This window comes from Primulina tabacum, chromosome 18 (assembly GCF_025594145.1).
Source record: "Primulina tabacum isolate GXHZ01 chromosome 18, ASM2559414v2, whole genome shotgun sequence".
Taxonomy (NCBI): Eukaryota; Viridiplantae; Streptophyta; class Magnoliopsida; order Lamiales; family Gesneriaceae; genus Primulina; species Primulina tabacum.
Window position 1 is genome coordinate 31656415 of NC_134567.1, and position 16232 is coordinate 31672646.

The 16232-nt window shown below is 32.4% G+C and overlaps 3 protein-coding genes and 1 pseudogene across 4 annotated transcripts; 2 read left to right on the forward strand and 2 right to left on the reverse strand.

Moving 5' to 3' along the window:
• Positions 1-632: 632 nt before the first annotated feature.
• On the reverse strand, positions 633-3036 carry LOC142533037 (floral homeotic protein DEFICIENS-like). Of its 2 annotated transcripts, XM_075639627.1 has the most exons (7): positions 2674-3022; positions 2506-2572; positions 2355-2416; positions 2153-2252; positions 1346-1387; positions 1140-1184; positions 633-998 (listed from the first exon to the last, which is right to left on the reverse strand). In XM_075639627.1, the coding sequence occupies exons 1-7, from the start codon at positions 2859-2861 to the stop codon at positions 816-818; spliced, it is 687 nt and encodes a 228-aa protein (XP_075495742.1). In that variant the 5' UTR covers positions 2862-3022; the 3' UTR covers positions 633-815. The 2 variants fall into 2 exon arrangements, with proteins under 2 accessions (XP_075495742.1, XP_075495743.1); XM_075639628.1 differs by lacking the exon at positions 1140-1184 and having other exon boundaries at positions 2674-3036.
• A 4049-nt stretch (positions 3037-7085) lies between these two features.
• LOC142533330 (protein SHI RELATED SEQUENCE 7-like) lies at positions 7086-8863 on the forward strand. Its single transcript, XM_075640066.1, has 2 exons — positions 7086-7919; positions 8419-8863. Exons 1-2 carry the CDS (start codon positions 7283-7285, stop codon positions 8763-8765), a joined length of 984 nt encoding a protein of 327 aa, XP_075496181.1. The 5' UTR covers positions 7086-7282; the 3' UTR covers positions 8766-8863.
• Positions 8864-9813: 950 nt separating this feature from the next.
• On the forward strand, positions 9814-12817 carry LOC142532508 (protein WALLS ARE THIN 1-like; annotated as a pseudogene).
• A 796-nt stretch (positions 12818-13613) lies between these two features.
• Positions 13614-14426, reverse strand: LOC142532509 (uncharacterized). Its single transcript, XM_075638789.1, has one exon. It carries the CDS (start codon positions 14424-14426, stop codon positions 13614-13616), a length of 813 nt encoding a protein of 270 aa, XP_075494904.1.
• Positions 14427-16232: the final 1806 nt, after the last annotated feature.

The window sequence follows — 16232 nt, forward strand, 5'->3', positions numbered from 1 at the left end:
TTTAATACTTATTTAAGACTCATTAATTAACAAATAAAGGAAAATGTGACAACTTATCAAACGCTAGAAGACAAATAATACTTTTTGAAGTCCCATATTTCTCTCTTCTCGGAGAATAACGAAAGATGAGAATCGAAAATCATTCCTCAAATTATATTGATTCATGATTAATTATTTTCATTATATAATATTATTATTATATTAATAATATATCATATTCATCGTCAGCAGGTAAAATTAATTCTTGCAAACTTAATATTAATTCACGAGAGGGAGACTCTTTGAGTGGCAATTCATACCATGTTTCACGTTAAGGGATTTTCAAATTTAAATAGTTTCACCCATTTATAAATTATTGATTTTTGATATAAAAATTATTTGAATTTAAATCGAAAAGTCGAGGCTAATGTAACAGATGTAGAACTACATAATAATTAATCTATGTATTATATTTTATTGAACAAACTGATCTCGACTCGACCAAGAGACAGTTTGGGCCTGTGAGCCCATGAAACTCACAAGCCCATGCATATGAAATCCGTCTCTCTTTTCTTGCAACTAATCAGTCAAGCCACAAGAAAAGGATACTCATGCATGCTTCACAAATAGGATCAGCTAATTAAAAGTTAAAATAGTCTATCCCGAAAGAGTATTTTAGATATCTTATACATGTCTTCATCCCAAATACAAGCATAACATTCATTCATAGACGTTCAAACGGACTGGGTCGGCCAACAGATCGAGTAAACCGACCCACAACCACGCAAATTCAAACTCCGTTTTCAAGCATATATATATAATAAAATTCTAGAAATTCAATCGAGCAAATCAAACGTGGTGAGGCCTGATCCCCCGCCGCCGCTATGAATATAAGGATGTTGGTTAGCCGGGAAGCGTAACGCGACAATTTGATGACCTCCATTTGTAAATCCAAGAACAGAATTATAGTCCCCTTCATTTTCAACTAATCCGTAGTGTGGATCGTCTTGTCTTGCATCCTTGTATACGTACATCAGCACAGTCAAATAATTATATAATCTTATTTTTTTTAAAAAAAACATATATATTGGTGTATAATATCTAAGTAATAATAGTTAAGTACCACAATAAATAGAGAAAGTAAATGTAATGGTTCTCACAAATTCAAGAAGTAGGTTTCTATGAATATCTTCCACATTCCTCAACTGAAAATAAACAAATGATAATAATATATATTATTGATCCAAAAAAAAAAAAAAAAGAATCACCCAAAAGAAAAATAAAAGAGGACTCCGATCAACAAAATCCTTCGTATGATCAGAAGACGAATAAGTGAAAATTATGCAATATGTACATTATGAGGTACCTTTTTTTTGCCAGTCTCAATCTGGTTGCCGATAACTTTGTACTGTGATATTGGTTAAAGAAATTCTCAATTAGACACGGTTAAATATATACATCGATCCACTCTTCTATCGATATGTAAAGTATATTCCGATCTATCGAACATCGTTACGACAGGGTTAGGACCCTTAATAAATGAAAAATATGTGATATACAATGCTTCTACTATATATGTTTAACAACATATAAGCGTATTTGTTCGCGCTACACGGGTAAATTATGAGGACATCTATTTTAACATACATGAAATGGAAAATTGAAAGATTTCATAAATGTCTTGGAATATTTGTGTGTGTGTTCATATATAGACATACATTTCCAAATATATATCTCCACTTCTGCTATCTTTATTATACTATAAATTGATTTAAATGAAGTAAGTACACTTGAGTTTTAAACAAATATGGAGTTTTGTAGAGATGAACAACACGGGCTACACCAATAATCAACTGTGTGCATGACATAACTATACTCTATTTATTAATTTTTCATGTCCAAAGTACTATCTATTATTCTGAAATCAAAAGTAGTTGAAGACTGACTATAGGTCGTAGCCAGCAGGTATTGCTTCTCGAAATGGTGCAAATATTTTACATTTTTTAGGCCAAATTTCGGATTTAATTTCCATCTTCCATCAAGATTTAGTTCCAGTAATCTCGTTCATTTGGGGATCTAAAAATTTGAAAAACGCAAACCCTAGATTTTAAATTTTATTCTCTCTTCATAAAAATAAAAGTACAAGACAGAGAGAAATGGGAATTTGTTCTACCTTTCTCTCGCGAATGACGTGCAAAGAGTTATGAATATCTTCAATAAGGTTTACTGTTTCATCGTACCCCAGATCGTTCACGCTCTCCCCAATTCTTCGCCTGATTATAGATTAAATAAGAAGTTAAAAAAAAATGTTTAAAAATTTATCCAAGAAAATAGTCCAATTTTTATAAGTTGCCAAAAAAAAGAGGGAATTTTACCTAATCTCGGATTTAAGGTTTCTGTTAACATCCTTGAGCTTATTCAACTGTTGTTGCATTTTCTGCACAAACGAAATTTGGATAGTAACCTAAAGTTTTAAAAATAAGTAGAAATATAGGATGGAATCATTTTTACAACATAAAAAAATACCTCATATTGAGAGCTCCAGAGATCAACCCCAACAGCCTTCTGATACTGATCGAACAACTGCTTTGTTCTAAAACCAAAAAAAAAAAAAAAAAAAGCGGAGCCCACAAAAAAACATATATAAAACAAGAATTCCTTTCAAGAAACAAAATCCGAGCAAATCTTACGTACGTGAAAGAGGGGCTGATGTACTCGTGAAGCTTTTGAGTACTGGAGATCATGATAATGGAAACCTTAGCATCACAAAGAACAGTAAGCTCCTGCGCCTTCTTGAAAAGCCCATTTCTTCTCTTGGAATAGGTCACCTGCCTGTTTGTTTGGTTCTCTATTCTCTTGATCTGGATCTTACCACGAGCCATCTTTTCTTTTCCTGCTGATTTTGGAAGAGATGGGAAATTAAAATTCTGTGAGAATGAATGGAATATGTTAGGAAAGGCGAGGGGGTATTGAAGTTTGATGTTGCTAAAAATGGAAATATTTGCTAAAATGGTGAAAAGGGTTGGCAGAAGTCGATAAAGTAATTTAAGAATCAGTCACTTTTCGTCATCAGTCACTACAAATCTACTGTATTTCAAAGTTCAGAATAACAATTCATTCATTTCTCGATTTATTACAAGGTCTAGACGCATTAATTAACAGGGCCTTGGTATAAGCCCAAATGAGTGGCTCACTTTTCTAGTTCAGTCTGATTGAAATCCAATGAAGGCCTGCTAAAATCATGAACACTTTTTGGGCTGTTCCAACCTGCCTGGCCCAACTTTCTATCTCGGTGTGGGCTCTGAGATTTTTATATAAAGGCGTTAAATCAATTTCCAACCATTAATGCATAAAAATATATCAAATATTTTTTTTATTATTAGATAAGTAAAAAGGGTGCAAGCTGAGTCTAAAATTTATTATTTATTTGGTTGCCTCATAATTCAGTACGGATAACATGTGAAATAAGTCCCCACACCGACTCAGATTCGCAAGTAAAGAATCTAAGATGAAGACAAATATATTCTTAATTTTTGTATGTATCATTTTAAATAATAGAATTTACTCTTCAACTATTTCAATTACGACTTTGTATTCAAATAAAGGTTTTGATTGATACGTCCCAATATCAAACTACTTTTAAATAATTGTTTTTAATTTAATTTTAATCGAAAGTAATTGTTTATTCTTTTTCGTTTTTCTTGTTTTGTTTTAATTTATTGATTTGCATACGTGCATGTGCATGTTAGGTAAGAATATCTCACGAGTCAATTTTGATAGACATATTATTATATATATCAGCGTATTTGATACGTCTTTTGGATTTTTTTTAAAAATTCGTAAGATCGTCTCACAGAAGATATATTAATATTTGTAAATGCTGCATTAAAACATGGCTCCGCTCCACCTTTGTGACTGTTGGTGACCGATTCGATTTAATGAAACATTTGGTTATGCATCAATAATATTTTAATTTTGTTTATATTTTATGTCGTGAGAATCGATCTTGATTTGTAATAGTTAGATAACTTAAATTACATACACTAGAGATACATACAGTAGAATAATTAAATTTAGCTATGGTTTAGTAGAATAGACGTTTTTTGGTTTTATTATTACAAAATTATTCATTGAAGTGATGGATTGGTGAGGGTCAACCCGGCATCAGAGGGGGTAATCGTACGCAGGGCTCGAGGATGGGATCGATGAAAGTACTGTCGCACATTCAATTATTCATTCAGTCTGGGGTAATTTCTCATGTTTTAATCATTTTCGACGCATCATCCACTTAATTCTAGCTAGTAGGGTTGAATTTAAAATTATTTATGGAGTGAATCTGAATTAAATTTAAAAATAGTTTAAATCAAATATATATTTAATTTCAAAGGACTTGACTCAAATACCATTTATTGTAGTTTTGTTTCCGGGGTTTAAACCAATCATATGCTAAAGATTTTGATTCATTTATGTATCTGTAAAACAGTAGAGAAAATCAACTTAATATGTATATATAAAGAGTCAAATAGTAAAAAAATAAAATAAAAAAGAAGAAGAAAAGAAGAAGCTCCTCGGGCCCCTAAAACAAACGTACTTAATATTAGGTCATGATTTAATAAAGTCGGGGGATTAGATCAAGGAGTAGGTTTTTTATGAGACGGTCTCACGAATATTTATCTGTGAGACGGGCCAATCTTACCTATATTCACAATAAAAAGTAATACTCTTAGCATAAAAAGTAATATTTTTTCATTGATGACACAAATAAGAGATGTGTCTCACAAAATACAACCCGTGAGATCGTCTCATACAAATTTTTGTCTGGATTAAGAATGGTCCAAGCCCATAGCAGAGTTAATACCTTTTCGATCTATGTTTCTTTCTTTTGCATCTCCATTCTCTAGGAAATATCTTTTCAGACGGCCACAAATACCTTTTTTTTTTCTTTTTTTATTTAAATCATATTCTAGAGGGTGGGAGGACTCGAAAGTTACTATAATGGAGAAGCAAAGTGAGAAGACCATTAGAGCTAAACGAAATATATATGGTGCTGCGAGATCAATTTTCGTTATATTTGATAAACGAATTTACAAATTTTCACCAATTGCAAAAAAAATTGCGCGAAGCGCACTTCACTGGCCTATATCTTCTTCTTACTCTTTTTGGTCGTGCGTGCCTTACCTGGGACTGTACCTTGAGTTAATCAATCTTCTATGACAACATTTAAGGATTTTTTAAAGGAAATTTCTTTAATCAGGCATATAATTACAATAATATCCAAACGTTCAATCAAACAAGGCAGAAGTCTCAACATAAATCGAAAGACTAGCATGAAAATAAGCGGCTCTAGAAAGAGCATGAGTTACTATATTTGCTTATCTAGTAAAAAAAATTTTAATAGAGAGTGAGATTCTTTTGTTCGAAAATATTTGCATTTGGTTTTATATTTTGTAATTTAATGTGCATTAATTAGTCACGCATTTTTATTAACGTGATAATAAATATTCTAGAACCACTGCATATATGTGCTAATAATAATAATAATAATAATATAGTATAAAAAATGCTGTAGATATATTATAAAATATTTCTTTTGTTTAGTTGTTGTAATTTATTATTGTTATTATATATTATTGCTTCTTTCACGTTACATCAGTTACGTTCAAATGTTCTATCCGATGGATCGGAGGGGTTGACCACTGAATAGGACCTATATATTATTATAAGGAATTTCGTAAATTTAAATATATGAATTAACTTTATAACAAATAATATTATAATTCATTTAATCTAATACAGATATATTTAATAAATTATATAACATATTATAAATCAAGCATGTAATAAATAGTCATAGATTTCCATATGTAAGATATTAATGTGATTGAGTGTCACATTTAGAACAGGAAAAAAAAACTTAATTATACATGCTGATTAGTCGGTGATGAAAGATTTGGCTACTAAATATAGCTGTAACCTTTTTTTCCTCATTTGGTTAATTGCCTTCTATTCTATTTATTTGAGACTCTGCACCTCAATTATTATTATTAATATTTCAGTTGTCAGGCCGATAGTATTTAATTAACTGAAATTAATGGAAATTTAGGCAGATTCATGGCACTTTTCTGCATATAATTTTTTATGGTTTTAGAAATTCGGATTCAAGATTTAATTTACAAAAAATAATGTATTTTAGTCTCAAATATCAAACATTATTTTTTTTAATCATTATTTGAAACAATTGTTACAGAAACGAGAAATAAGAAAAAAGAGCTTCGTGTTTTCCGGTAAAAGAACACGACGAGGAAATAAAAGCGAATGTATACAAGCCGTTGGATGAGTAGTGAAGGGCTGGGATTGAATCTTTTGTCATATTCTTTTTTTTTTTAAATTTCTGAACTTTGATTTAAACGTTGAGGGGAAGTGGTAATTGTGTGTGTCTTAAATTGAGGTTGCAGTGGCTGGCGGTGGCGTTTGCAGAGCTGCGGCTTATATGTATCAGAAAAAAATTTAGAATGACATTTTAGCATATTTGAAATATGTAAAAAATAAATACTGGATAAACAACGATGATAACCCGCAATTGTTAATCATAAAAAATTCTAAAACACACACTCACACATATTTACGAAGATAAAACCTGCAACTGTTAGCTATCTTTCGTTGCACACTGGATAAACAACGATGACAACACATATTAAATTCTTTTTTTTTAGAATGATCAAATTGATATTTTTAATCATGTACAATGCATCAAATTAAGATCGATAATGACCGTGCATGTGTTTAAAAAATTATTATAAGATTTTATGTTCGCAAGATTCGAAATATAGCTATTTTGATACGTACAAATATTTTTTTTTAAAAAAATATCAAGCATAACAAAAATATTTGAATTGTAATTTTATATTTAAATTCTCCATTCCTGTGTCCCGAATTTTTTTGGTCTGGGAAATAGCTGCAGACAGTGGAAAAAACCTTCTGAAATCACAAACGCGCACTCACACGCACAGAAATCACGAAGTGTGTCAGCACAAAACACTCGTCCAATGCCCCCATTCTCCGCGCTACGAGTTTTTATGCACAGGAGAAGCAACTTAGTGAAGTGAACCCCATTAACTACATTAACGTAAATTTACAAATTAACCCACCCAAAAACACACTCATTGACATGGATATTTTCTTTACTTTTTGATGGTAAAGTAGTAACCCTCCTCACTACCCCCGAAGCCCGAGGTGGTTTTCTTATCATTGCTATGGATTGTTCTTCGAAATTGAGTTTAGAATTAGCTTATAGGGGTGGAAAATGTCTGGGTTTTTCTCGTTAGGTGGTAAGGACCAAGGATTACAGCAAAAGGATAGCTTTTTATTGTTCAAAAACGAAGAGATCTACAACAAGGGTTTCGAGCTATGGCAACAGTATCATCATCAGCATCAACACAGACTTCAGCAGCAAAATCTGCATCACAATTCTCAAGATGTGGACTTCTCTGTTGGTCCTAGTGGTAGTAACATCAGAAGGAACAGTAATATTGTCATTTCCGGTGATATTCGAGATGATTCTTCGAGTTATAGTTACAGATCAGCATCAAGGTTTAGGGTGACGAGGCTGGGTAAAGGTGCGAACGCGGGAATGAACTGTCAAGATTGTGGGAACCAAGCTAAGAAAGATTGCTCGCATTTGAGATGTAGGACTTGCTGCAAGAGCCGTGGGTTTTCGTGCCAAACCCATTTGAAAAGCACTTGGGTTTCTGCGGCTCAACGTCGAGAGAGGCAACATCAGCTCGCGGAGTTGCAGCAGGATCGGCAATTGCTGACTGTAAAAGGGGAGAATCCCAAACGGTTTCGAGAGAACCCAGTCGGCGGCGACGGTGGGGGTAGTTTTGGAGGAGGTTCCACTCTTGCTTGTGCTACTACTTCACGTTTTCCGGCTTCCACATCAGGTGATGTTATTCTTTTTAGGTGATGGAATGGAATGTGCGTGTGTGTTTTTCCTGAAAAAGAGCTCCATTTATATTTTGAACTACTGAAGAATAGCTTAACGTGTGTGAAAGTTGAGTAGAAATCGATGCAGGGTTTACCAAAGAACTGTAAGTGTAACACTCTATTATAATATCTGCAAAATGACAGGAAAATTACATTAAAAATACTCTTGGTACAAGTGCTACATATCTATATTAATGACAAACTATATAAATACCCGAATAAAACATCTAGCTATATACGTATATATTATTTGCGTGTCATGAATGAAATCCAACCACCACTTTACCTCTCTACTGTTGCTGAGTAAAAATTACGCGAGAAGAATATGGCTATAGAAGTTAGTCAAGAAATACAGTTTGATCATATTTGTACAGGATTATCGTTGCTTTGCTTTTGGTAATTTTTAATGGCTTTCTTATGTTCTGATAATTTATTTCTTAACTTCGCCTGTGCTAGGGTTTGAATTTGGACACTTTCCACCAGAAGTGAATTCCCCAGCTGTCTTTCGTTGCGTAAGAGTGAGTGCAATGGATGATGCGGAGGAGCATTTTGCTTATCAGACCTCTGTTAACATCGGAGGCCATGTTTTTAAAGGAATTCTTTACGATCAAGGCCGCGAAATCCGGTACCCTCGTGGTGGTAGGGATCAGGCGGGATCCTCCGGGCAACATCCGCTTCATCTCATGGCGGAGGCAACCACGGCCAGCCAATCAAATGTCACCATGCTTGATCCTTCCATTTACCCTACGCCAATGAATGCTTTTATGGCGGGTACGCAATTCTTCTCGCCACCGAGACCTTGAGAAGTTGAATTTGCCCCTCCTTTGACAATAATCCTAAAGATTTATTGTTTTCTATCTAACTAAACTACAAGCGAGTGTCTGAGCATTGAATGTATGGATTCTGCCCGTTAATTCGAATCACGTTTATTAGTTGTTCGAATTTCTATTATGATTTTGTGCTATCTATGGTTCATTAAATATTATTTTATCGATAACCATTTGTTTGTTATTTTGTGCAACATCTGGATGTGTGCATTTCGCATGTTCCATGTTTTTGCATCATTCTTTGTGTTGTTTTTTATTCTTCTCTAGGCTTGTTTTTATGTTGGTTTTGAACTCGATGAAGCCTTTTCCCCTCATCCTACGTTTTCTACCCATATAATCATTTTCCCTACTATTTCGTAAAATAATTGAGTAATAAAGCGCTGATCATTTATGTATATTTTTATTACCACGCATACTACATATGTATACATGAATTATATTATTATAATAGAATTTGGATTATATTTAATGAGCCTACCTTGATAAATTCTAGATGATATGAAGTTAATTTATTTTTTACTGCATAACTTTATCATATTTTTAAATGTTTTATAACTTTTATATAGATGGCATAATATTGAGTAGTTATTCTAACTTGGTGATGAGCCATTTACAGAATTTTGTACGAGTAAAAAATAATGTATAGTATGGGCGTGTAGGACTGCAGTGCTAGCTAGGATCTTGCATGCATCGGCTAGCTGATGCACTTGGTCACTCGTTTCAGCTAAAAACCTAAAAGCAAAATGAACTTCACAATCCACTTGTCCAGCCTACGAATCTTTTAATTTCATTCATTCAGTTGAATGCAAATGTCTCATTTTTTTCAATTTTTTTTAAGTAAAGTATGAATATTTCTCTTTGAGAAAACTTTAACCACGCTCATCCTGGGGTAAAATATTAACATTGTTCCTGTAAATTCATATATGTCTTGTTTCGATGTGTTAAATTGCCCAAATTTGATATTCGTCTTATAAGTTTTTTTAACCGCCTTTTAACCATATGTCATTAAAGTGTTGACTCATTAATGAATATTGGTGACATGCATAACTTCGGATATTGCTGACATGTATCATACTGTGTCATCATGCATTCCGACAAACAAAAGACATATTTACTAAATTACCGAATGATACCAACATAAAAAAGAAAAGAAATAAACTTGCCTTAATACTTGACACACATGTATTTGAATTATAAAAGAAAAGTAATTCGAAGCTGCGGATTTTAAATGCTGATGCTTATGTTTCAGCTAGCATACATATAAATGCATGATATAAATAGGAAGGATGTAAATACTTCTGTAGTCCTGTGAAGTACACACAATATGGTAAGATTAAAGTTGATTTTTTAAAAGGCACGTAGGTATTGAGACACGTGAAAATAAACAGAGAAAATTTTGAACTTTCACTGTATTTGAAATTTATGCACCTTACCGAAATTAAAATAATATCGAGAGACTTGTATATAAATAAACACACATATATACATATAAATTATATTTATATATATTTGTACGAGTATGTTTCGGTTCTTAATCAAGAAACAACACAAACTTCTTGTAGTTTTCGTATGATCGTTTTTCTCTGATTGTCCCCCATTCCGCATTACTCTTTTTTTTTAAAAAAAAATGTATGTGCAGTAGCCAGTAGATGTTTGCTGCAATTAGAACCTGCTACAAGGATACTATCAAACTGGGCTAACTAGCAAAGTGAGGAATCTATTTCTTTTTTGGTATGGTGGTTATACTAGAATGAAATAAATTCTCTGTCATCAATATTTTATGGATGAACATGAGTTATTGAGAGTTTTTTCGAGCATCGATTATGAAACGAAGTTTTAGCAGATGATTCATGAGTTTAAGCCAATATTCCAATATTAATGCATTATTTGTATACTGAACTTTAATGAACTACAGTTAATTTTAGCATATGATAACTGATTCGTACATTGTTCTTGTACGCCATTGGACAATGAAATTAATCTGTCTAATTAACCAATTTTGTTTTGTACGCCATTGGACAATGAAGCCAATATTCCAATATTAATGCCTTTTCTTTTTCTTTTTTTTTTTAAAAAAAGAGATGTCGAAAATTCTGGGCCAAATCCATTGAAGAATTGCATTGGAATTCCTTTTGATATTCCATGCATGATTCTTTGTTTTTTTTAAAAAATTATTTTTAAAAAGATCAACATTTCACCCTCTCGGGCTGGACTCCGGAAGGCGAAATTCTTGGCCCGGCCCCAAATAGTTGCAGCATTCAAACATTAAAAAAGATTGATACCGGTCCACCGAAAATATTAAAACACGCATGGTGCTAATTAATCGAGTTAGTTGATATAGTGATAGTAATAATTAACATTATGACATTCGATTTCATTAATCATTTGTCATTTTCATGACTTAGTCTTAACCGTGTAAATACAGAATTTGATTTGAAAGGAATTAATTTGATTTGGGAAATGAATTTCAAATGACACGTGTTAATTAGGTTTATTAATTTAAAATCAAACACAAATGCAGTTGGAATTGGTTTATTTGATATAAAGTGAATTTAAAAATCTACTTAAATTTTGTTTATCTAAATAATTCTAAGGGATTTGATATAAAGGATTGGATAATATGTCACCAACTTCTGCTTCAGCTATACAAAATTCAGTGCCAGCCATAACATTTATCTTGGCTGCTCTGCTCAGGCAAGTTAAAATCAACCAATTTCAACAGGAAAGTACTTTAATACATTAGTGATTAGTGACGATATCCTAGTTTTATATTTCAAAATCAATGTTAAATTTCATGATAGAGAAAGCGAGGCTTGATAGAAAAGATGGCATCTCAAAGGTGGCGGGAGCATCCGTCATCACACTATATAAAGGCCCCACCATCTACAGCCCGCTCCGCCGGCGGTGCTTCATTTGGGCGATGCAAAGGGCAAGAACTTGACACTGGGTTGAAATATTCTTGCTCGGTCACCGACTGTCTTGGTCCGGTTGGCTCGTGTTACAAGCTCCGGTTCTCAAAAAATACCCAGTTCGACGATCTCCTTCACTTCTAATTACCAGTGTTTCTTTGGGTTGAACCAGTTTCTGGAGATTGCTGCCTTTGTGGAGAGGGATCCTCAGGCTTGGCTCGTGCATTCCCCCGCCGAGCTCTTCAGTGTTTTTTATGCTATAAGTAATTGCCTTCAGCAAAAAACCTTTATTAATTTCCTTTGCCCCGGAAAACTAAAAGGAATTGAATCGATGATGGCGATGCAGGGCACGGTGGCATCATGGATAGCAATTGCCGTGACGATATGGTGCATCCATAGGGCGGTCCCGCACGTGTTCGTAGCGGTGTATCAGCCTGTTCAGACGCTCGTTGTGATCATCACGGCTTCCGTTGCTTTGGGAGAGGAATTCGAATCCTTATCCTGCTACCACTCGAGCTTTACATGCATTAGTACGCTGACGCACGCGTTGCGTATTTATATAATATTTTTTATAATTCATTTGATTTATATTTAAATGAAGATCAAAATATAATTATAAGAAATACTGAGGGACTACATTGTAATTTTAATATATAAATTAAATAAAAAATAAAAAAATAACATCAATAAGAATTGACCCTATGATCTAAATCCCAAAAAACAATGACTCTATCCACTGAACTACATATAACTTACAATCAAATTTTAACATTTTATTAATATATATAATTATTAAAACAGACCATGATACCAAAATTAGTTACTCTAAAAGTCTCAAACTTAATAAAATAGTATAGATTTTATATTCATGTTAATTTTCAATAACACCATAATTTATACTTAATTACATAATATATGCAAACAATTACTACATGCATATCAATATCTGAAAATAGTTATCAATAATTTTTTTTTCACTTATTAAATAATTCAATTAATAGTTAATATGTGTCAAATTTATTCATAAACAGAATGTATTTATTATCAAATTTAATGAATACTACTTATGTATATTAACGTTTTATAAGTCAACTTCTCAATAAAGTTTTATCAAATTAGATGCTAAAGAAAATCTAAGTTAACCATAATTAAAATGTGTAATAATTTTTCCCTCGAAAGAATCGTAGTGAATTTATCGTAAAAGATTTTTTCTGGCATAAAATATGCGATCCATGATTTCAAAATGACAAGGAAATCAATTATAGATATATGTAAATATTTCAGTTCAAGTAATTAATGATTATTCATAATTAATTCGTCTTTCTTACAATATATTCTTATGCAATAACAAATAAAAAATTAATAAATCTAGTTGATCCGCCATTGAGATCATGGTGGAATACATACACTATTTGGTTAAAACCTCAACCACATTCAAAACTTTTTGTCGATCTAATTAAAATTTTTATAATTATGACTAAATGAAAAACTATTCAGTTTATCTTAGGCTTCATTTTACTGATGAGATTATGAAAATATTTAATGTGAGAATAATAAATTGAAAGATAAGTTCGATCATACAATCAATATTAATTATAATAATTGTAGAATTCGAGTCAATGGCGGGTGACACAAAGACAAGAAATTCATCATTTGCACCAAAAGGTGCCATTAAATATATAAAATCACAATCCATACGATAACTCAATCCAAGGATAAAAGGAAAGAATATAAAGCCATAATACTGTTGAATTTGATTATAATCTTTAACAAAACAATCAACATCCTTAAATGGAACAAAGAAACTCAATCAAAATCCCATGTATAAACATAACAAAAAAGAGACAAAATCCATCTACAGAAAAAATTTCACATTGGGCTGCTGTCCTTGATCTGATACTGCACAAGATCCTCCTCAATTCTGCTTTGAAAAACCTGGCAGCGGCGGCAGTGGTGGCATAGCCATCGGAATTTGCTCTGGCAGCATCATCGACATCATATATTGTGTTGGAGCCTCTGGTGGTGTGTAAAATCGCGCCAACGACCTGGGGCTGTAATATAACGTAGGATCCAATGATGTTGACTCGTAGAAACCCTGATTCTGACACGAAATATTCCCACTAGTCGATGCACCCCCGAACTGCATACAATGATCATCATCATTCCACATAGGCATCATCATTGAATTATGGTACACAATTGAATTCTGGTTCACAGAATGCAATTCTTGATTATGATCCAAACTAGGGAAATGCATGATTGAGGACATTGCTTGCTGGTTTATAACTTCAAATTCAATATTCCCTCTTTGAATCATTCCTGGATTGAAAAAACTTTGGTTTTGGAATGGGTTTATTCTCCCAAAATCAGTCAAATTCACATCCAAAACCTCTTGACTTTTCTTCAGATTATTAGCTCTTGATCTAACGTCCTCTAATTTAACCCTCAAATTCGCAGCAAATTCTCTCAACTGCACTTCTGTAAAACCATTCAAGAAATCCATCCAAGTGGGATACCTTGCTTCCATGTTCTTTTTTCGAAGTTTCGAAAGCTCATCCTCGATCTTTTTCGCCCTATCATGCAAGAAATCAGACAAGCCAAAACTCTTGATTGAATCCTTGTTCTTGGCTTTGTAAATGTCGATCATACGTCGAATTTTTTCAGTGTTTTCGGGCCATATTTCGGGCTCAAAGAAACCCGTTTCTTGTCCCGAAGCGTAGATTATCATGCACGCGTCGATATCGCAAAGGACGGTCAATTGTTGTATTTTTTTCACCAACCCCTCTTTTCGTTTCTTGAAAGTTACGTTTCTCGACTTTTCATTGCATATTAATTCCATGTTTAATTTCGCTCTCCCCATATCTGGATCTGCATTCACAAGAAGTCATGTATTCAAATCACACTGTATTGTTCGCAAAAAAATTTTAAAAAAATCACACTGTATATCAGTAGCGTAGCCGACGGGAGGATCAAAATTAAATCTTGAAACAATACATAATACAGATAAAATCATATTTTCGTGTATGTGTGTTATATTTTTATTTATATACATAGAAAAACCATAAGAAAATTTACAGAAACCCTTTCACTTAATTTGCTAGCCTCTGATATGAATAAATTCGCGAAGCATTGAAAAAGCTAAAAAGGCAACCGATGGTAAAACAATGATAAAGACATACCTGTATGCAGGCGTTAATGGATTCTTTCTTGGGAGAGAACTCGAAAAGATTAATTAAATAAAAAATATCGGGGAAGGTTTTTAATTTATTGTCATTTAAAATGTGTTATTATACTTATGGAAGATATGATAAGATACAGTTAATTGTGTAAGGAAATATTTACTTCTTCAACTGATTTCCTTATTGAGTAATCCAAAAAGTGAACGGAAATATTTACTTCTTATATTATGTTTTTTAATTGGAGATCTATTTCCCAATATATTGGGATATTTGTGGATTCGCCTATTATTTCGATAAACTATACTTATTATCAAATTTTTAAAAGAATAATAAGAAAAAGTTTAAGATAAAAACGTAGCAAACTAAACATCATATAAAAAATAACAAAATCCATTATCCTACAATTCTTTATACTAATAATTTTATTTGTTCCATCCAACTACCATCTTTCAACAAAAGCAAATTAGAATTAATATTTTTAATATAAATAAATACAATATATATATATATATATAAAATATGAGAACGATATTACTACATCCGCCTCAATCTTCATAGTCTATTACTCGTTTATTTAATCGAGTAAAAAATCCTATCCACACCCTCCTCCATTCGGGTCGGGTTGGTGGAAATTGTCATCCCTAATAGCAATTAGGGGTGACAACGGGTCGGGTCATTGCCAAGTTTAAACTCGGAATAATAATATCCTTTCCATTATGTAAATTTTGGTATGTAGGGATAACAACGGATCTAGTCATTTCCAGGTTTAAACTCGACTTCGTATTAAACCTGCCCAGTTGTATTTATTTATTTTCAAATCAATGAAACATATGCACGAGTTTTTGTGAAATTTTAAAAGTGTTTAATAATGTTAGTGATCAATCATCAAGTGTTTATTATCTTATTTCTCATTTAGTTTTAACATTTTTTCGCTACATTGCATATATTTTTATTTAACATATTAAATCTAGTGATGATGTTTTAATTTTTTGTATTTATGTCACGGAAGCAAAATGAGAAAAATATATTTTAAAAATTCCTCAAATATTTTTATGTTCTTTTGTTTTAGATTCTACGTTTAAATTGGATGGTTTACAAGAAATGATAATTTTATATTATAATTCTGCAGACCATATTACGGAAAAAGTTTCATTTACCTCATGATTTGTTTAATATCAGAACTAATTATTTATATGATATTTATAACACCAAATATGATACATAAATTGTTCAACATAAAGCACAATCAACTATCACCAGTAATATCACTTCTAAACTTACTAAAACACAACTTTTATTAAAGAACATATAAAACGTCTGGAGGATCCTCAAGTTTCAATCATGAACTTAAGAGT

Bases quoted from the DNA above. Each gene is read 5' to 3' on its own strand.
- LOC142532509 (XM_075638789.1), bottom strand. From the start codon at position 14,426: ATGATAATCTACGCTTCGGGACAAGAAACGGGTTTCTTTGAGCCCGAA.
- LOC142533330 (XM_075640066.1), top strand. From the start codon at position 7,283: ATGTCTGGGTTTTTCTCGTTAGGTGGTAAGGACCAAGGATTACAGCAA. The intron at 7,920-8,418 runs GTGATGTTATTC...CGCCTGTGCTAG, and splicing joins TTTTCCGGCTTCCACATCAG to GGTTTGAATTTGGACACTTT.
- LOC142533037 (XM_075639627.1), bottom strand. From the start codon at position 2,861: ATGGCTCGTGGTAAGATCCAGATCAAGAGAATAGAGAACCAAACAAAC. The intron at 1,185-1,345 runs GTACCTCATAAT...GTTTATTTTCAG, and splicing joins TTGAGACTGGCAAAAAAAAG to TTGAGGAATGTGGAAGATAT. The intron at 999-1,139 runs GTGAGAACCATT...TACGTATACAAG, and splicing joins GAAACCTACTTCTTGAATTT to GATGCAAGACAAGACGATCC.